The sequence below is a fragment of the Marmota monax genome, unplaced genomic scaffold (genome assembly GCF_021218885.2).
Source record: "Marmota monax isolate L192 unplaced genomic scaffold, Marmota_monax_Labrador192_F-V1.1 WCK01_AAM20220418_F8-fsc00008, whole genome shotgun sequence".
In the NCBI taxonomy this organism is placed as follows: Eukaryota; Metazoa; Chordata; class Mammalia; order Rodentia; family Sciuridae; genus Marmota; species Marmota monax.
In genome coordinates this window covers 7,014,825-7,036,260 of record NW_026694432.1, presented here as the reverse complement: position 1 = coordinate 7,036,260, position 21,436 = coordinate 7,014,825, and the positions used below count along the sequence as shown (strand labels likewise).

The following is a 21,436-nucleotide window of genomic DNA, read 5'->3' as shown; positions in this document are numbered from 1 at the left end:
GTAGCATTAAGAAACCATTGTGAGTCATTCTTTGCATTCATAAAGTATAAAAGAAATGTGAATGTTTTACCTGCAGTATTTTGCAAGCATCTAGAAAACAGAATGTTAACATTTCCAAGAAGCTATGCTTTGTGATTTCCTCTACCAGGAACAGCCATCCTGCCTCAGTCTAGTGGAGCACCTGAGGAGTTCGTCCCATGGCCATGTTGCCGTGTGTGTGCAAACACTCTTACCTGGGTGTGTCTTCATCATCTGCAGATTCGCTCAATTGTCTGGAACGCAGATGACAGCAAACTGATTTCTGGTGGCACAGATGGTGCTATATATGAATGGAATCTGTCTTCAGGAAAGAGAGAGACAGAGTGTGTGCTCAAGTCCTGCAGCTACAACTGTGTTACTGTCTCCCCTGATGGCAGAATTATTTTTGCTGTTGGATCAGACCAGACCCTCAAGGAGATTGCAGATTCTTCAGTGAGTCTGCCCCTGCCCTACCGCTGGGCTATTGTGTTGATTTACAAAAGACAGCCACCCATGCTTACAGCAGACAGTGTGCTGGCAAAGAGGGCCCTTCCTCATAGGACAGCCTCTGGCTGTTCTTCCTGTTGGGTCAGCTCAGTTATTGTCACTTCCTGAATTTCTTGCTCAGTGCCTTTCCTGGCGGTTAAACTGTAGGCCCCTTTTCCATTTCCATTTTGCTTGCTATCTGTAACTTCCCCTCTGCCCGCCAGGCATGGAGGTCAGCAGTGTCTCTAAACCGCACTCTGGCCCTTGGTTGGCACTTAGCTGGGGTAAAAGCACAAGTATAGTTAGCTGCTGTCACCTGGACTTGCCTCTGTATTCTTTCGAAATCCCTCATCTCTCAGATGTTAGCATTACCACATTTGGCTCTGGAAAGAGACTTAACACAAATGTGGCTGGGTGCTCCTCCAGGAGCCCAGCAACAGCTGATTATCACTGGCTTCTCTGGCTTTTCCCCAGCTCTTCTCATAGGGCTGGGGGGGGGGGGGCGGTTTGCACATAGCTACTGCAGCAACAAACCAACCTAAGGCAGGTTCCCCACGGTTGGAACATAGTTCAGTGAATGGTGACTCCTTTGTACCCTAGGTAACCTGGTCCTAGTTCTGTGGCAGCTTCTATAGCACTGCACTAAAATAAAGCTCCTACTACTAGTGCACTGCATGGTCTGCAATAGACATTCAATAAATAGGTGGGGGAATGAGTTTATTAATGAGTGAAGAAATGAATGAGTTCCCTGGAGATGGAGTTATGTTCATATAGTGGGAATTAATAAATGTTTTCTGAATAAATTTATGATCAGCCTCCTATTCTCACTCTGAGGTGCATGACAGCATGGCCATCAAGAGCAGAGAGACTGGTCAGTAGCACACACCTGTAATCCCAGCAACTCAGGAGGATGGCAAGTTTGAAGCTAGCCTCAATAACTTAGCAAGGACCTAAACAACTTATCAAGACCCCTTCTCAAAATTAAAAAATTAAAACTAAAAGATTGGGGATTTAGCTCAGCAGTAAAGTGGCCCTAGGTTCAATCCCCGTACCAAAAGAGGGAAAGAGAGAAGAAGAAGAAGGAAAAAAAAGAAGAACAGTCAGTCTGCACTTACTAGGTTTATGAGTTGAGGCAAGTTATTTTTCACCTCTTGACTCATCTTTTCATCATCTTTAAAATAGGCCTAATGGTCGCTCTCTCCAGATTCTGGTGAAGGCTGAACGAGTTACAACATGGGAAGGGTGTAGAATAGTACTTGGCACAGAGGAAGTGCTGTACAAAGATTCCAGTCATTGGCATCATTCCTAACTTCTAACATTCATCAGTCAAGCAACTGAGAAATACCTAGTTTGAACCTTTTATGTGCTAGGCACCATGCAAGATGTGGTAAGGAATAGGGAAAAAAACACATTCTTTTAATACAGACTCTAAGAGTGCTATTAGAGGGAAGGAAGAGAATGATATCAGGACACAGGAAACATAGCTCAGCCTCTCAGTTAAACAGAGCTGTCTGTGTTCCAGGTCCTGCGAGAAATGTCAGCATTTGACGTCGTCTACACGGCAATTGTCATCTCCCATTCCGGGCGCATGATGTTTGTGGGCACCTCAGTGGGAACCATCCGCACCATGAAGTACCCCCTGCCTTTGCAGAAAGAATTCAATGAGTATCAGGCTCATGCTGGTCCTATCACCAAGGTAAGAGGGACCCTTCCTCAGGGGTCCAGGTCCAGACCCTACCCAACATACCTTCTTCCTCCCTTCAGCCTCCATTGTCTTTTCTCTCTCCTTATTCCTTCTTCCTCCTTGTGTATTCACCTACCAACCATTCAGTAAGCATCTATTGACTTTGTGTTTAAATACTTCTAGGAATTTATCCTAGGAAATAATCAGAGCTACACCTAAAGATTTATGTACAAGGTTGTTCACCATAATATTATGCACAGTAATGGCCATTTGGTGACTGCCACCAGTCACCATCACGTCTCCCAGGCTCTATGAGTGTTGACTGCTAAGGACTCTCAGATATTCCCTCCTCCAGAGATTGCCCTGGACTAAAAGGAATCATAGATCAGGAGACTAGTTACTACCACTCCCCAAGGATGCAAAAGGCTACTGCTGGGGACAACAATATGAGCACACATTTGTAAATTATCCTTCCATTTCTTCTCATGAAGTAGTGTCTATGTTCAATAACTAAAATGTGAAAACAACCCAAGTTTCCATCAGCCAATGAGTGGATAAGCCAAATGTGGCATAGACATACAATGGAATAGTATTCAGTCTTAAAAAGGAGGGGAAGGGCTGGGGTTGTGGCTGAGTGATAGAGCATTTGCCTAGCATGTGTGAAGCATTGGGTTTGATTCTCAGCACAGTATATAAAGGAATAAATAAAATAATGGTCCATCAACAACTAAAAAAATATTAAAGAAAAAAAAAGGAGGGGAATTCTTCAGTATGCTACAATGGGGAGGAAGCTTGAGGACACTGTGCTAAATGAAGTAAGTCAATCACAAAAGGGCAAATATGGTGTGATTCTACCTTTGTAAGATTCTTATAGCTGTCAAAATCATTAAGAGAATGTAGAATGCAGTGGGCTGGGGGAGGGAGGAGTGGGGAATTCTTGTTTAATGGGTATAGAGTTTTGGTTTTATAAGACAAAAGAGAGTTGGGTGATGGTGATAGCTGCATAGCAACTACAAATGTTAATACAACTGAAATCCTAAAAATGGTTAAGATGGTAAAATTTTATGTTATACATATTTTGCCACAGTAAAAATGTGAATAAAAAATAATTCTCTGACATGAAAGATGATTTCCAAGAAATCATACCCAATATGGGCTGGGGATATAGCTCAGTTGGTAGGGGAGTGATTGCCTTTCATGCACAAGGTCCTGGGTTCAATCCCCAGCACCACAAAAAAAAAAAAAAAAAGAAAAAGAAAGAAAGAAAAAGAAATCATACCCAAAAGCAAATTAAAGGTTATTCGTAGAAAAAAAAAAAGTAGTTTACTAAAAATAGGACCTGGGAAAAATGTGTATCATCTCCCTTCCCTTTTCTCTCATTTCAGATTGAATGACATGAATACCTAAGGTTTTTAATATGTTCCAAACTCTATATTGGCTTACCTGTAGGCATTGTTCTTATTAAGAAAGTATTTTTATTATAAAATGAAATATCCCTGTGCTAAGCCTAGGCCTTAGATCCAAAGTAACTTATTGTAATATATTCCCCTTCTTCTTTTAAGATATACTATTTATGAATAAAATAATTTCTATTATAGAAGCAATGCATGTCTATTTTAGAAATAAAAGTCCATATATATACATCATGGTAGAATATATATGTGTGTGTGTGTGTGTGTGTGTTTGTATATCCTATTATATGATGGACCATAAGTTATTAACTCTTCTCTTTCAACTAGGCATTTACATTATGAACTATAATGAACATCCTAGTCTGCAAATTTATATGTGCATCTCTGACAATTTTTTAAGGCTCAATTCCTAGACAGAGATAGAACTCCTAAGTAAAAGAGTATTACTATTTTTAAAGTTCTGCACATTGCTAATTATGAGAAGGCATTTTTTATAGTTAACTTTTTTGTCTTAATTTTTTACTAGGTATTAATTACAGGGTCACAGGAAATTTTAAAGATAGCACAGAGGTCCTGTGTAGCCTTCATTCCAGTTTACCCCAGTGATCATCTTATGTAACTCTAGTACAATATCAAACCAGAAAACTGGCGCTGGTCCACTGCCTGAGTATGAGCCTGGTCATTTCATCACATGGGTCATTTATATAACCTACCACAGTCAAGATGCAGAATTGCTCCTTCACCACCTAGACCTACTTCTTGCCACCCTTTTGTAGTCATGCCTACCCCTCCCCACCATCCCTAATCCCTACCAACCATTCTTTTTTTCTGTTTCTATAATTTTGTCATTTTGAGACTTGTATATAAATGGATCATACATTATGTGACCTTCTGAGGGTGGGGTTTTCACTCAGCATAGTGCTCTTCAGATCTAACAGGTGTTTTGTGTACTCATAGTTGATTCGCTTTATTGCTGAGTTATATTCCACAGTATGCACAATTTGTTAAATCATCCATCCTTTGTAGGATATTTTGATTTTTTTTTCCTAGTTTGACTTTTACAAATAAAACTGCTCTGAACAATCTTGTGCAGGTTTTTGTGTGGGCTTTCATTTTCACTTTTCTGGGATAAATGCCCAAGAGTATGATTGCTGAATCTGATGGGAAGTGGGTATTTAATTTTTTAAGCAGCAGCCAAGCTTATCCAGATTCGCTGTACCATTTTACATTCCTATCAGCAATGTTTCAGTTTTTCTACATCACTGCCAGCACATGGGATTGTCACAATTTTTATTCTAGCTGTTCTAATAGGTGTGTAGTGATATCTCATCATGGTCTTAATTTGTATTTCTCTAATGACTAATAATGTTGAACATCTTTTTATGTGCATACATGGCCATCTATATATCCTCTTCACTGAAGTGTCCTCAAATCTTTTGCCCACTTTGGATTGCCAGGTTGTTTTACTACTGAGTTTTAAGAATTCTTTATACATTCTAGGTCATATTTCACTCAAAGAGTTCAAATCCACAGGGAATGTAGCTATAGCCTTGCTTCTTTTCATTTGTTCACAGAAAGAAGTCTGTGAGGGCTCCTGCCTCGTTCTTACCCAGAACCAGATCTGCCTTGCTATGAGGCTATTCCCAGGTTGTGTGGATGGAGGCCTTGCACAGTCACCCTGGTCATCTATGGCCCTAAAAAGCTTCCTATGATCTTTTACCCTGCAGATGTTGCTCACCTTTGATGATCAGTACCTGCTGACTACTGCTGAGGATGGCTGCCTGTTCACCTGGAAGGTCTTCGATAAGGATGGCCGCGGAATCAAGCGGGAAAGGGAGGTGGGCTTTGCTGAAGAGGTGCTCGTGACTAAAACAGACATGGAAGAGAAGGTAAGAATTGGGCCCAATGAAGAGGAAAATCCTTGCCAGACTGCATTTCAGCTCCTCAGAGCAGCATCGCAGGTCCTCCTCAGCCTGGCTGTACCCTGTGACTGTCCTTCTCGCTGGCACTTGATTCTTTTTATACCCCCACACTGTCTGTCTTCCTCCACGTGGTCATCTTGACCTTGATCCACTGATTCGGCTTTCTTTTGCTACTGTTTGAGAGCAAAACCATGGCGTCCAATTCTCCTGTATGACCAATAGTTTCTAGTTCTTGCTAGGCATGTGGAAGACAATAAATATACCGACAAACCAAACATACCAGTTGTTTCTGTGAAACATAGTCATTGCTAGTACTGAGAACCTCCTTTAAAAAAATGAAAGAAATGAAGGATGTAAGAAACATTCCTAAAACTCTTAACCAGACTTCTAAATAATAAAACCCTAAGTATAAAAAAACCCAGCATTTGCAAAGAAGCAGGCACTGTGCTGACTACTTTATAAGTATTTCTCATTTATATCTTCCAATACATCTCAGAAAAAGGTACTGTTATTGATCCCATATTTCAAGAAACAGGTTTGGAAAGGTAGAGTGCTGTGTCCAAAGTGACTATGCTGGCAAGGTGTAGACCAGTTTTCTAATCCAGATTTCATCCAGAGCCCACTCCTCATCACTGTACCTAGGGACAACCCTCCTGTGAATGCAGTAAGCATTCCATAAAGATGTGGTTTTGGAGTTTTGATTGCATAGCTCTGTGCTGCACTCCCTGAGAGAAGCTGACTGGATGGTTCATGGAGAATCTGAGAGTCATGCATTCATTGCTGCTCATCAAGAATCTAAGAGTACTATTGAATATCTGCCATTAGCTAAGCATTGGGGGTGCACATGTGAAAAGATAGGCCTGGGCTCTGTGGTCAGGAAGCTCACAGCCAGATAGGGGCTGGAGACAAGAACAACTGTAAGAACAGCAATGCGAAGGCAGCCACAGAGCCGGATGATAGGCCTCTGGTGTTTCCTGGAGATGCCCGCTAGAGCTCCCTCAAACCTTCTGCAGAAAGACAAAGGGGGAAGAAAGGGAGAGGGGCAGCCTGGCCTCCTTATGGCAAGCAACTGTCTCTTTCTCTTCCTTCTCTCTGTTTTCTTCTGTTTTCTAACCATGGTGTAGAAAAGAGGCCAAGTAGGAGACCCCAGGCTGAACCCAAGGCCTGAAGATGTCTGGGCTGATGGCTGACCACCAGCTACACCTGACAGCACTATTGCTAGGCTGAAAATGGGAGACTCCCTTCCTGGCTCCCTTCTCTTTCAACATCTGTATGACCACACTCTGCTTATGACCGGTCAACCTCTCTGATTCCTCCTCCCTGACTTCCTTACTGGCCCCTCGTCCACCTGTCTCTTAAAAGTCACATTCTCCAGAATTGCCAGCTCTTTCTTTTTTCCTTTATATTCTGTGACATTCTTTGTAACTCTCTGTCAGCCCAGGATTTACCCCCTCTTTACGTTTTTCATTTATTCATTCTCCATGTGATATTGACAGAGAGATAAGACACAGAGCAAAAGATATGGCGAGTCCTTCAGCTTATATCCTGAGAGGAGGGCTGGGTAAAAAAAAAAATAGGGAAGTCAGGAACACAGGGGAAGGACCCTGACCCAAAGGAAGTGAGCCCCACACAACCTTCCAGAACAAACGGGAAAGGGTGTTCCACGCAGAGGAATGAGTACGTGCTGAGGATGAGGGTCAGGTGCTCTAGGAGAGACAAGGATGAATAGAGGATGAGAATAGAGGATGTGTCAGAGAGAAAGGGTGGTGAGAGAATCAGAGAGATCATGAGGGACTTTTAAGCCACATTTTAGACCGAAACTGTTCATAAGGCCCCACTACTAATAAGTTAGGGAGCATCTTGACAAGGTTCACGCTTTGGAGAGATTACAGCAACATGGAATGAGCAGTTACCTCAAATGTCACATATCAAAACTGAATCTTTCCCACTTATAAATGTATCCCATTAGTCCAAGACAGATGTCTGTTCATCTGATGAATATTTATCAGTGCTGACAGCATTGCAGGTTCTATGCTGAGCTCTGGGGAGAAAGCAGTGAAACAAGACAGGCCAAGCCTAACCCTCAGGTCCTGGAGACTCTACCTGGGGAAAAAGTTTTCATGCACAATCTTCTCACCTCCACCTCCCACCCAGTCAGCACCATTTCTCCAAAATATCTCACTCCAGTCTTCCCATGCCTCTCGGCTCCCCTCGTCCACAACTGTGCAAGCCCTTAACCATCTCTCACCTGGACCATGCTGTTGTCCCCCAACTAATGACCTTGCCTTCACTCCATCTCTAAAGTGGTCCATGCTGCACACTGTCTTTGGAGAGGCCTTTATAACATCAAAGTCAGCTTAATCGAGCTAGGTGAGGACCCTTGGAAGCCCTCTAGTATAAATTTCCTACATGGCCTACAGGGACCTTGATAAACTTGCCCAATCTCAGCCTCCTCTCCTGCTGCCTCCTATTGTCACCAAGTCATATGAGGGCCCTGACTGTACATCCTCACTCCTACCTCCCTGACTTTGTACATGCAACTTTTGTTCATACTTCATCTCAGTATTTCCTACATGCCAGGTCCACATTAGCATGCTAGCCATGTGCAGAGCCAAGCATAACACATTCCTTGTGGTCTAGTCACTCCCAGGCAGTAGAGGAAAGACAAGTAAAGATGATTGATAGGGATGTATGGGGTGTCATCAAGGTGAGGGAGAACAAAACACCTGTGTCCTCACCCACTGTGTCATCAACATTGACTTCATAGGAAGTGAGAGGTGTATGTGTTAAGAGTAGTTTTAGAAAACTGTGGCATCAGGGAGGACAGTGGAGACAGGAGTTGTCCAGGCAGAAGAATTAGGACCTATGTTAAAGTAATAGCACTGAGGCCAGCATAGGTATATGATGCATCAGGATGGACAACTAACAGTACTGAGAACTACCCAGCTCTGGGCACTTATCACATTTTAATTATATTTTTATTTGGACTGTAAGTTCCATGGGGCAAGGATTGTGATTAAACAAATATCTTTTGAGTATCTACTATGTGTTAGGCCTTGTTCTGGGTACTTGGGGTACATCAGCTGTTTTAGTCAGCAGTTTCACTGACCCAACCAGAACAATTATAGAGGAGGAAAGTTTATTTGAGGGCTCACAGTTTCAGAGGTCTCAGTTCACAGAAGGCTGACTCCATTCCTTGGAGCTCCAGATGAGGCTGAACATCATGACAGAAGAGCGTGGCAGAGGGAATCTGCTCACATGATGATCAGGAAGGAGAGAGAGAGAGAGAGAGAGAGAGAGAGAGAGAGAGAGAGAGAGAGACTGACTCCACTCACCAGATAAAATATTTACTCCATAATCACTCCCCTAGCACTGTTGATAATGTCAGAAATCATCAGAGTACACTAAGTAGAAAAAAGAATATAAAATTCTCTATCACTAATGGTAATAGGTAAAATAAAATAGATAATAGTGTAACTATCTCTGGATGTTTGGATGATAAATACTTTATATTTTGTTCTTTATACCTTTCCATAGTTTCCAACATTTCCTCCAGCCACACCCCACCTGCCTCTGTTTGCTTAGGTTAAGGCTATAACCCAACCATTTATCCTCCAAACCTTCTTGTATTGTCTCACATGTGAGCTACTGGGGGACACCTCACTTCCAAACCATAACATCAGCAAATAAAACCAACAAAGATCCCAGCTTTCTTGGAGCTTAAGCTTTAATGGGGGAGAAAATAAAATAATAAGTAAATTATATAGTAGATTAGAAAGTGCCAAGATCTAAGGAAGTAATCCAAAGTAGAGCACAGTAAGAGGGCAGGACGGGAGGTCATGAAGGAAGTGGTGGGAATAGGAAGGGGGTGGCAGGATTAAATAGTGGGATTCAAGTGGCCTTATGGAGCAGGTGACATGTGAGCCAATTTGAATGAAGGAGATGTGAGAGTTGTTAGCACACAGTAGAGCCCACGAGTACATATTGTGGGGACAGAGGAATGAATCTTGTGGGGAAAGATGATAAGCTCTACCTGAGACATGTTAAGTTTGAAACTAGACAGAGCTGCAGGTCTCAGGTCAAGGCCACAGGTTTAAATATTCTGATTCACCCCACTATGAAAGCTCTTGATTCTCTGCCCTTCTTCCAAAGGCTCAGATTATGTTGGAGCTAAAGACTCGTGTGGAAGAATTAAAAATGGAGAATGAGTATCAACTTCGACTAAAGGATATGAACTACTCTGAGAAGATTAAGGAGCTTACAGACAAATTCCTCCAGGAAATGGAGTCCTTGAAAACCAAAAACCAGGTCTGTTTGAGAGACAGAACCAACAGCCACAAGCCAGAGAAATTTCTACTCAGCTCAACATGGGGCTGGCATGTATTGCCCTAGTTATGCTCAAAGAACATAAAGCACTGTTGATAATGTCAGAAATCATCAGAGTACAGTAAGGCACTAAGTAGAAAAAAGAATATAAAATTCTCTATCACTAATGGTAATAGGTAAAATAAAATAGATAGTAGTGTAACTATCTCTGGATGTTTGGATGATAGATACTTTATATTTTGTTCTTTATACCTTTCCATAGTTTCCAAATTCTCTGCAGTGATAGATAATTCATTACTTTTGTAATCAGAAAAAACTTACTTTAAAACAAAATGAAAAGATAGCAAGAAAAAAGTATAGAATGAAAGAACTAGCAGAATATTGATTTTTAGATTGTCAGAAAGTTACATAGTCCTAGGTTACATAGTTACATAGTTTTGTTTTTGTTCTACAAAAATTTGTCTGACCTTCTCATCCAAAGCCCCCAATCTTTTGCTCAAGAAAATTTGTTCTATTATGTTATCTCTGTGAGTCAGAGAGTTTGTCTGAAAAAAACATGGCTGTTGATTTTATTCATCACTCATTTGTAATTCCATTCAGTTAGTCAACAAACATTTTTTCTTTGGTGCCCCACATAAGCCAAGCACAAAGTTAAGTCCTGGGATGGCAGTGTCTCAGTCTGCGAGGATCTGTCCTGCTCCAGTAGAGAAGACACTTCTTAGAAGCTCACAGTTAACCCCAAGAAGTTCACTGAGAGTAAGGTGCAGGCAACAGGGGATTTGAATGAATCCCTATTTTTTCACCCCAAAATTCACTTGACACATATCTCAAACTAAACTCATCACTCACAAACCCATTTATTAACAAGGATATAGACAGGGAAAGTATAGAACTTTCAGAGGAGAATATAATATAAATAAGGAGGAAGTGATAGCACATGTGTCATTCCATAGAACAATGGTGCACAGTAAGGGCTTGAGAAATGTGTGTGTTTGTGAGCGAAGGAGGGTGTCACTTGTAAAATTATTTCTCATCCTTGTGGTGCCTTCAGCAGATGTTTAGAAATCAGAAAATGTCACTTTATGGTTTAGGTTTTAAGAACAGAAAAAGAGAAGCAGGATATAAGTCACCGTGAGCGCATAGAAGACCTCCTAGACAAACAGAACCGGGAGCTGCAAGACCTGGGTGAGCCCTCCCTCAAGCAGAAGCCACAAGGGCTGAGGGTGGCTGCTTGGCATTGGAAGGACACAGGTTGAGAAAATACCAGGAGTCCCCCAGACACAGCAGAAGTACCAGGGACTGTGGCCCTGTCTATGGTCAGGCTACATTCATCCCCCAGAATTCACGGTGGTTTTCACTCCTGTGTATTTACTTCTTCCATAAAACCATGTTAAACACCTACTATAAGGTGAGCACGGTGGTGCATGCCTATAATCCCAGCAGCTCAGGAGGCTGAGACAGGAGGATTGCAAGTTCAAAGCCAGCCTCAGCAACTTAGCGAGGCCCTAAGCACTCCAATGAGACCCTGCCTATAAATAAAATACAAAATAGAGCTGGGGATGTGGCTCAGTGGTCTAGTGCCCCTGAGTTCAATCCCCAGTACCCCCAAAAAAGCAAAACAAAACACAAAAACACCTACTGCATTGCCAGTAGGAGATATAGACTTGCCTGGGTCCCAGACTCACTACTCACTTGCTGGGTGCTCTAGGGAGTCACCTAACCTGACTGAACCTCAGCTGACTGTTCTGAAAAAATAGGACACTAATACTTATTTTGCATACTCAGGCTAGTCTTCTTGGCCTTGAACCTTCAAATATCCCTCTGCACCTTCCTAGAAACATTTCTGCCTAGGGCAGGAGGGGATGAAGTTGGCTGAAGGCATGGAATTTTGGTTCCAGAGGTGCTACTCTGGCTGCATGGAAGGGGTAGGAAAGCACCCAGGGTTGCTGCATGCCCCTGAGGCTGGTCTTCTCACCCACCTTAAATACTTCCCTCTTGATTCTCTCCAGAATGTTGCAACAACCAAAAGTTGCTTCTAGAATATGAGAAATACCAGGAATTACAACTCAAGTCCCAAAGGATGCAGGAAGAGTATGAAAAACAGCTCCGAGATAATGATGAGACCAAGAGCCAAGCCCTGGAGGAGCTGACTGAATTTTATGAGGCCAAGCTGCAAGAGAAAACCACCCTTCTGGAAGAGGTACTCTCAGGAACTAAGATCTCACTGTGCCTCCCTTTCATAGAGAAAAAGCAGGATGGGTTGGCTTAAGGAGAGCAGTTGTAGTTTCACAACTATTTATTGAGTAGCTACTGTGTGCCCATATGTGCTATGCACTGGGAATTCAGTGGTGGGCATGAGAGAAAAGGTTTCTACCCTTAAGGAACTTACATCTAATGGAAGAGAAAATAAGTAATTTAGTAAAAAATATAAAATTACAGCTGTCACAGTTCTGTGAAGGAAAAACAGGACGTCTGGGTGCTGGTGTCAAGACCAGAGGCAAAACAGGATATGGGGATGTTGCTAAATGTGTGGTTGAAGTGATGGAGCCCGAGGCCTGACCTGGATGGAAATATGGGAGACACGAAGAAAGTGGACATGTCAGGAGACAAATGGCCTCAGTTTCCATTTCTGTAATAACACTCATCTCCTGTTCGCCATGATAGGGCTCTGCGACTAGTCTCATCCCAGGCATTCTTAGCACAGAGGCATCCGTGAGCCCCTTCTCCCATGATTGCACTCTCTCCCTCTCTCTCTCTCTCTCTCTCTCTCTCTCTCTCTCTCTCTGAGCCAGGCCCAGGAGGATGTCAGGCAGCAGCTGCGGGAATTTGAAGAGACCAAGAAGCAGATTGAAGAAGATGAAGACCGAGAAATCCAAGATATCAAAATCAAGTACGAGAAAAAACTTCGGGAAGAGAAGGAATCCAACCTGCGGCTCAAGGGAGAAACAGGCATTATGAGGAAAAAGGTATCAGGCTCTTCTCTGAGAGACTTGGGAATGGGCAAGGGCCGGAATGCAGAAAAAGCTGGGCCAGGTGAATAGAAAGCCCTGGGTGCTGCGCAGAGTTCTCACCTGAACGTCCTCACCTCCAGTGAGCAGGTTAGGAAAGGAGCACTGGCAGGTGCTCCTGCGGGGGCAGACAGACCTTGCCACATCCTCTGAAAAGGCAGCCATCTGGCCTCTCTCCTTTTGGCAGTGATGTCGAGCTCCCCTGTGGCTGATAGACTCTGTTTGGGCTTTCACTTCCAAGTAAGATCAATTAGAAATGGAAATAAGGTCTTCTCAGCCTGGAAGTGTCCTGGGCTCTGGTGGCTCCCGTTCAGGCTCCACAGGTGGGAGAAGGAGACAGGTAAAAGAGCTTTGTTTACAAGGTAGAGCAAGTATTTTTAGTTCACTGGTGATTGAGTGAAGGGCTATTCAATTCACCGTTCCTTGTGGAATTGTCACAGTTTCACCAAAACCTTTAGCCTTACAGAAGCCAAGTTCAAAGTGTGCTCCTGTTTCTTCGTATTAGAAATCATATTGCTAGGAAGTCTAGAGGACAGTCTTGGACATGACTAAGATGGCTCATTGGGTAGCGCCAGCATCTGTGAACTTGGTGGGCCACTGATTCAAACTTTTTAAGGTCAATGTGATCATTTTAAGGTCAATGTGATCATCTATTTGGCCTAGGAAATTTCTGAGCCATTTTAAATTCTGCAAAAACTCACTCCCCCCAAAGTTTAGAAATGTTGTATACTCAGTGTTTTCAGTTGACAGAAGAGAGGTGGTCCAGCTCACAGTTGATCAGTGATAGGGAGCTTTTTTTCATGATTTGGAAGGAGTGGAGATGAGCTCTGAGATTTCAGGGGTCTTTGCTGTTGCTATTTGCATCTGCAGTTCAGCAGTCTGCAGAAGGAGATCGAAGAGCGAACCAACGACATTGAGATGCTGAAGGGAGAGCAGGAGAAGCTTCAGGGAGTCATCAGGTCCCTAGAGAAAGACATTCAAGGCCTTAAACGAGAGATCCAGGAGAGAGATGAGACAATTCAAGACAAGGTGAAGACTATCTCCTGTCCTACCCAGCCACAGTCCGGAGGGACCCAAGCCATGAGGGCAAGACTTGGAAAAGAGAGGGCCCCTGGCTTCTTGGAACACATGTATTTAACTTGATCTCTGGGAATAAGAGGTCAGCAAGGTGCCTGTGGTGTGCTTGGCACTGTGTTAATTACTGTCAACATGGCACACTCAGTTCTGCCAACAACCCCAGGGTATGAGCAATGCAGTGTTAATGGCTGCTGAGTTCCAAGAGATTGAGTATTCAAGGTCACACAGTGTATACAGGATGGACTTGGGACAGGAACCCAGTCAGCTGACTCCAAGGCCCCTGCCCTCCCAGATCCAGGTATCCATCTGTGAATATATTGCCCACATGGTCCGCCTGGTCAGAGAGGGACTCCCCTGAGGTTGAACCTGTACCTCCTGGGTGCCCCGGGAAGCTGGTACCACTTTTAGGGATGCCTTTCTCACAAAGCACTCAGAACACAGACACACATTCTAAGGGGCATACCATTTCAGCATGCAAAATTTAATATCATCCTTCTGAGCAAATCCAGACTCCATGCACTCCTCTCCACACATTCTGCATCTATTGTCTTAGGCAGAAATTGTCCTGTGGGCGAACATGGGCTTCAGTGTCAGGCCCAGCATTGCACCTTGGGCAACTTCTCCAAGTCTTCATTTCTTAGACCCCTGTCAAGGGGTCTAATAAGGATTGAATGAGATAGTACCTGCAAGCCATTTCTCTGTATGAATGTTTGTGTATGGGTCTGGGCTTTCGGGTGGGAGCCTCAAAGCTCTCTTCAGATTCTCAGACAAGAAAGAGGCCAAAGATCATGTGTGAAAACACCCATAAAGAAAATACCAATGAATGGACTTGGCAGTGTTCCGTAAGACCTGACAAAATTAGGCAACAGGCCAAATTTAGCCCTGGCTGAGTTTGCCAACCCTGGACTTTAAGGTAAATTTTGAACTCTTGAACTCCTTGCCTTCCTCCCTATCCCCCCAGCCCCCACTTCTCACTTCCCCTGTGAGCCACCACCAGACACTCCAGCAGGGTATGCTGAGCACCCTCAATACAGACCACCCCTCCCTGACAGCACTTATCACATCTTGAGGTTGTGTTTGTTTCCACATCTGCCTTCCTAGCTCTTGTTTTCTCCTGAGGGACAGATTATGCCACACCCATATTTGGCATTCCAATACTTGGCAAAAGATGTTCATTCAGTAAATGTTTGATAAAATGGGTAGACTCATGTAGAAGCCATGTGACTTTTCTGACTGAGTCTTGAAAGACACACAGCCTCCCTTCAGGTATATTTGCTAAATGACAAGTAAGTCTTAAGTATAGCCAGATGCAAGGGGAGGAACTTTGATTGTGCCTGCTGCTACAGAAGCATCAAGGTCACACTGTAGAAGAGCTGCAGTATGGGAAGGAGATGCAGCTGCCCGAAACCTACATATGAGTGAGTGAGTGAGTGAGTGAGTGAGGTTCCTGGCCACAAGTAAATTCTGAACTCTTGAACCCAATATGCAAGCACAGAAGCTAAGGAATCAATGCTGTGACCTGGTCGGGGAGAGTTGGCCTTTGTATCCCCAGTGAGCAGAGAAGACTGGGCCTCCTCAATCAGGAGAGTCACAGGATTTATACTCCTTGCCCTAAAGCAATTCCACGTGCCAGGGCCTTGTGATCTCTCACTTCTCACTCATCTTACCCCTAGGAGAAACGAATTTATGATCTGAAAAAGAAGAATCAAGAACTAGAGAAGTTCAAGTTTGTGCTTGACTACAAAATAAAAGAGCTGAAGAAGCAAATAGAACCTCGAGAGAATGAGATCAAGGAGATGAAGGAACAGATTCAGGAGGTGAGAGCCCTCTGCGACACCCTAGCCTCTGAGACCTTCTCTCTGCCTTCGCTACTCCAAGTTGGCCTCGGGAATGAAAGTAAACTCTCCTTTCTAGTCCCTCTCTGCTCCCTAGGTATGTGCAGCCTCCACTCCACAGACCATGCCGCGAGGAAAGCCCTGGCGCGACTGAGGGCCCAATAGTGTGAAAGTAAAATGCTTCAGAATTAGGCTTGCTGTAGGGCTCTGGGTAGGTTGGGGCCCTGCCTACCTCAGCACACCAGCCCCAGGCCTTCGACCACCAGAGGGCAGTGTATACTCAGCCAACCGCCTCACCACCCGGCACAACCCACCAGTTCAATGTTTCTCAACTGGAAATGGTGGGGCCCAGGCCAGGGCATGGTGTTTGGACTTAATCTGATAAGAAATAAGAAGTCCTCAAAGACTCTTGAGCCAAGAAGGACACAGTTAAGAATATATTCTGTAAAGCAAACAGGATGAAGGTTGAGAGAGGAGAGATTAGAAGCAAGATCAGTTGGACAAGGGTTTCTGAGAGTTCAGTGAGGTATAAGTGTTCCCCTTTGTCCCCTGGACCCCTACACATTGCATTCCCTTGTGACATGTGTTTACCTCACAGCCTCCCCTCAGTGGGCAGAAAGTAGCTAACGGTGAGGTCTGTGGTTGATCTAAAATTGAATTCTTTATTTTTCTTCCATTTTCCTCTCCAAATTCTTGATTTTAAAACCTCACCCTTTCTCCAGTTTCTTTTTTTTCTCAGAAAATGGTACAGTGGAGGTGCTGGGGATATAGCTCACTTGGTAGAGTGCTTGTCTCACATGCACAAAGAAAAGAAAATGGTACTGTGATCTACCCAGTTACTTAAAGTAGAAATTTAGAAGTCTTTCTTGATTCATCCCTTCTCTTAAGCCTATATCCAAACCATCACTAACATCTATCTAATCAATTTTCAAAAGATATTTCAAATCCGTTGTTCCTCCCTGCTGCTATTATCCTCACCCAAGCCTCCACCATTTCTTATCTGGTCTCTACTCCAGGCTTCAGCCTGGTCTCCAGGGAGTGGTCAGAGCAAAAGTGCCCTAATGAATGGTGTCCTATCCCACACTGAATATAACATCCAAAGTCCCACAAGCCCTGCACCACCTGGCGTCTCCCTAGCTCTCCAGTCTCATCTCAAGCTTCTGTTTCCTGTTCCATTCACCAGTTTTCTGACAGATCCTACAATAAGCCAAGCTTTTTCCATCCTGAGATCTCTGCAGGGCTGTTCCTTCTGCCTGGAAGGCTCTTCCCCCAAATTGTCACATGATTGGCTTCTTTGCATCTTTCAGGTCTCAGCTTGTATGTCACCTCTTCAAGGGAACCTTCTCTGACCACTCTAGACAAAATAGGATCCTGCTTTCCCCTCCATCTTCTAGTTGGTTGTGCTAAGTAAGGATAATAGGTATAAGTATGTCACCACTAATGACCCTGCTAGAATCAGGTGCTGGTCAGTCCAGTGAAAAGACTCCTTTTCTCTAGGAGGTTCAGTAAAGAAACTAGGTGGGGATTGGTCCAAGGATGGGAGCACAAAGGAATCTAGAGACTGTGGCAGTGACTTTGTCCCTAGCAGCTGTAGGCTGTTCTCTCTGAACTCACCTGACTACAGAGCTGCCTTCTCAGGGCCTCCTACCATTCTGGAATGACTTCAGGGCCCCCAAATGGCAACTGATTACTCCTTTTAGTAATAAAACATTTTGGACCAGGTAACTTACAAACAACAGAAATTAATTGCTCACAGTTGTAAAGGCTGAGAAGTTCAAGATCAAGGGGCCAGCAGATTCCATATCTGGAAGGGCCTACATCTCATAGTTCCAACTGCTCTGTGCCCTCAAGCAGAAGGGCAAAGGGGGATGGCTGACAGGCTCCCTCAGGCCTCTTCTATAAGGGCACCGATTCCATTAAGAGAATCAAAAACCCTTGTGACCTAATCAACTGCCAAAGGCCCCATCACTTAATACCATTACCTTGGGGGTTAGGTTTCAACATATAAATTCTGGAAGAACACATATATTCAGACTCTAGCAGCATCCCAAGGAGAGAAAGATTGGAGCCCCCTTTCTCCTGGAAGGTCAGTATGCCACAGAACCCTGAAAATCACTGTCCTAATTTTCTTTCCTCATTTGACATTTGTCACCTGGATTTAAGATCACAGTTTGCTAAAGCTCAGCTAACCTTCCACCCCAACATACATGGGGGATTATTACTTTCCCAAGCAGTAACAGGGGCCAAGCATGGCACTGATACTCAGCAGGGTATATGCTTGTGTCTTGAGAATGATTTTAACAAGGTCCCTCCTACCTCCACCCCATGCCAGATGCCACCAGGGCTGATATCTGGGTCTGGTTCCTTCCAGGGGCCTCTGACCTTGGAATTTTCCTCTGGGGATCAGACTTATTCTGCCCACCCACTGCAGATCTCCTGTGAAGTTCCTCTTCTGTAGGAAGGAGGCCTCAACCCTTGGCTCATGTGTATGGCTGAGACCTCTGAAAGAACATATAGCCTTCCTTGGTTCAGGTACCATCCCTCATTTACACTTTTCCAGCTTTTCACTGTCAACTCCAGGTCCCTCTCTCCTTCCTAGGGGAAAGGTTTCTGGAACCTTGTTGTTTGAATTTCCAATTATTAATTTATTCATCTAGTACAGGGTTTCTCAACATCAACCTATTGATTACCTGTTGTGGGGGCTGTTCTCTGCATTGTAGGGCATTTGGCAGCATCCCTAGTCTCTCCCCACTGGAGGTAGTTGTATCCCCTGCCCAGGGTATTACAACCCAAAATGTCTCCAGACATTGCCAAATATCCTGTGGGAGCAGGAAGTGGGGATGCACCCTCTCCCTCCCCCATTGCATTGAGAATTACTGAGTGTGATGAATAACATGGGAACATAGATGGAGTCCTGTTCTCTATAGATGGAAGCTGAGCTAGGAAAAGGATGCTTCTTCCAACTACTAAGCTAGCCTTCTGGCAGTCTAGACAAATACTCAAATTTTACGTATTTCATAATTTTTTCTATAAAATAGTAATTTGAGGGTTTGCCTTAGGGGAAAAAAAGAGCAGAGATTTTTAAAATGTTGTCCTGTTATTTCTCTTCCACTCTAACTCAACTTGTCATTACTGACTTAAGATTGTAGAGAGGCACAGTTGACGATAGGCACTCAGGTATGACTTTTGGTAGCCCTGCAAACTGGAGAAAGCCCTTTCTCTCTTACATTTCGCCTGGTCAAGGACACTATCATCTCTCGCCTGGGCCCCAGCAGCAGCCTCCTGGCTGGTATCCCTGGACCCAGTTTTGCTCTTTTCACTGGAACCTCTGGTAAAGATACACCAGGCTGCCACGCCTCTGGTCCCCTGTGTGTAGGCTGCTCTCTGCCTGCAATTCTCTCTTCCCTTTCGTTCTCTAATATTTACTGTTCCTACGACAGCCAGCTGAAGCATCCCTTTTCTGGGGGCCACCTGCTCACCTTCTCTGTTTCTCCCATTCCACCCTCACTTCCCACTTACTTCTCCTATCCCTCTGGTCCTAAGGCTTCCGGAAGACAAGACTCCCTCTTAATCAGTTCTACGTCCCTAAGCCCACAGCAGCTAGGTGGACCTTTCTAATGGGCACATTCTTTCTCTAGCTGTGCCGAAACAACCCTTGCTGTGCATCCTGTGCAAGGTGGCTCTGCATAGCTTTGCTAACACTCCCTGCTTATCACTCCTCTTCCGGAGGCAGGTCATTTCACCCTCTCCTTGCACCACCCATATGGCTCCCTTTGTCCTTCACACTGCCATCCATTCACTCAGGTATGTATTGAGTGCCACCTTTATGCCAGGTTATTGTGTCAAAGGGCTATTCTGTCAAAATACAATGTTCCCAGTAACAAAGAAAATATAATTCTAAAAGCATCCCTTTTTATGTCTAGAACATGGATGTGACTCAGTGGGGCCTCTGGTAGCCCACAGAGGCAAGAGCCTTGAATCTGAGCAAAGGGCCTGGGATAGATTTGGAGGCTACTCCACCCAGCCATGAAAAATATCCAATGAGCTGTAGCATTCCCTGCCACTGAGCGTCCCTAGTAACAGGAATCCTAGTGTCCACCAAATTTCGGGCGCAAATCAAGTATCACCTTTTGCTTTGGCAGGAATTCAGTTCATTGCAAGCTCACACACAGCCCATCTCATCCTAATGGGAAGTTTCAGTTATCATTCACACATCTTTTTTTAATATTTATTTTTTTAGGTGTAGTTAGACACAATATCTTTATTTTATTTATTTTTATTTGGTGCTGAGGATCGAACCCAGAGCCTCACACATGCTAGACAAGCGCTCTACCGCTGAGCCATAACCCAGCCCTCATTGACACATCTTTAGTTAATAAAATAAACCAATGAACAGAAAATCTTCCAGAAGCTCCCTAGTGGTTTCTTGATCTTCCTTTGAAGATGGGATACCCCTCAGTTATACTTTTTAAGACCTTTTCAATAGAATGATGAGACAGAGGTTTTGACTTAACCTGCTCTTTCCAGTTTTATGCCTTAGGTTGGGTATACCTCTGAGCCATGCTGGTCCCTCAAACTCTGCTTTAGACTAAGCTTTCTGCTTTAGAATGACTGCGGCCCCTGAGGGTGAGGTTCACTCATACAACCACACCAAGCAGCAAAGAGGATGCTTCCCTGGAGAACCTGCCTCATGTTACAGTTGAGACTTCGGTACTTGAGAGTCATGGAGTTAGAAGGAATTTGAGAAAGGGATCAGCAATTAAGGAAAGAGAAGGTGGCCAAGTGGGAAACTTCCCATCATGACATAGAAATCCATGGCCCTGAATTGCCACATCAGCCAAGGAGGTGGGGGCTTTTAGGATGGTGGGGAGTAAGAAGAAAGGCTTCGTTCCAGAGGATACAGGTGGAAACTGAAAAATAATACCCTGATCTTGGGGCACATATACACTGGAAGACTTCAGTTCTCAAATATATTTGCGAGCTCTCACCTTCTTTTTCTTGGCGCACTTTCCCCTTGTTCTCTATAGATGGAAGCCGAGCTGGAGCGTTTTCATAAACAGAACACGCAACTGGAACTGAACATCACAGAGCTGTGGCAGAAACTAAGAGCCACCGATCAAGAGATGCGCAAAGAGAAACAGAAGGTGTGAAGATTTTCAGAGTCTGGCACGATTGCACTTGGAATCTGGCACCTGCCTGCAGTGGGCAGCTGGCTTCTCAGGGACAGCCTGCCCATTGCTAAAACACTCTTCCCATTTTAAGTTCTTTATTTGCCCACAGTGCTGCCTGATTTCAGAATTCATCTGAGACTACAAAACAGTGATCAGGGGTAGGAAGACAGTACTGGAGGAACATTCTTAGCTTTTGCCTTGTTTGGCCTGGAGAAGAATATTCTCAGGGCATTTGTGGTCAGTATTTAAGGGTTTTTATGACAAAAAGATTGCTGAAGCTAGGAGAACCTCAGAGATCCACACCAGTCTCTTTATGTTATAAATAAGGATAATCAGTCCAAATAATTAGGAGGTTAAGAAATTCATCCAGCATCCATAGCCGTTAGTGCATCCTGAGCCAGTCTGAGAAAGGTCTTCTGGTCCTGGGCCAGGACATAGTTGAACCTTCACCCCCAGCACTAGCCACCTGGTAACATTTGCTGAGTCAGATTGAATTT

At 44.1% G+C, this 21,436-nt stretch overlaps 1 protein-coding gene and 1 long non-coding RNA gene across 10 annotated transcripts in view; one reads left to right on the top strand and one right to left on the bottom strand.

Moving 5' to 3' along the window:
- Cfap57 (cilia and flagella associated protein 57) overlaps positions 1 to 21,436 on the top strand; it is a 70,022-nt gene that overhangs the window by 26,810 nt on the left and 21,776 nt on the right. For 8 of the 9 annotated variants that reach the window (XM_046468389.1, XM_046468388.2, XM_046468390.2 and 5 more), the window contains 10 exons: positions 259 to 471; positions 2,027 to 2,200; positions 5,328 to 5,489; positions 9,675 to 9,830; positions 10,940 to 11,033; positions 11,858 to 12,048; positions 12,641 to 12,814; positions 13,727 to 13,885; positions 15,607 to 15,750; positions 20,796 to 20,912. In XM_046468389.1, the coding sequence (XP_046324345.1) occupies positions 259 to 471; positions 2,027 to 2,200; positions 5,328 to 5,489; positions 9,675 to 9,830; positions 10,940 to 11,033; positions 11,858 to 12,048; positions 12,641 to 12,814; positions 13,727 to 13,885; positions 15,607 to 15,750; positions 20,796 to 20,912 (1,584 nt within the window). The remainder of the gene's footprint in view (positions 1 to 258; positions 472 to 2,026; positions 2,201 to 5,327; positions 5,490 to 9,674; positions 9,831 to 10,939; positions 11,034 to 11,857; positions 12,049 to 12,640; positions 12,815 to 13,726; positions 13,886 to 15,606; positions 15,751 to 20,795; positions 20,913 to 21,436) is intronic. The other variant, XM_058570827.1, reaches the window with a different exon arrangement.
- Positions 3,859 to 21,436, bottom strand: part of LOC124109722 (uncharacterized) — a 47,058-nt gene continuing 29,480 nt past the window's right edge. The window contains exons 3-4 of the long non-coding RNA XR_006857078.2: positions 12,920 to 13,819; positions 3,859 to 5,466 (exon numbers count right to left, since the gene is read on the bottom strand). This is a non-coding gene — a long non-coding RNA (uncharacterized LOC124109722). The remainder of the gene's footprint in view (positions 5,467 to 12,919; positions 13,820 to 21,436) is intronic.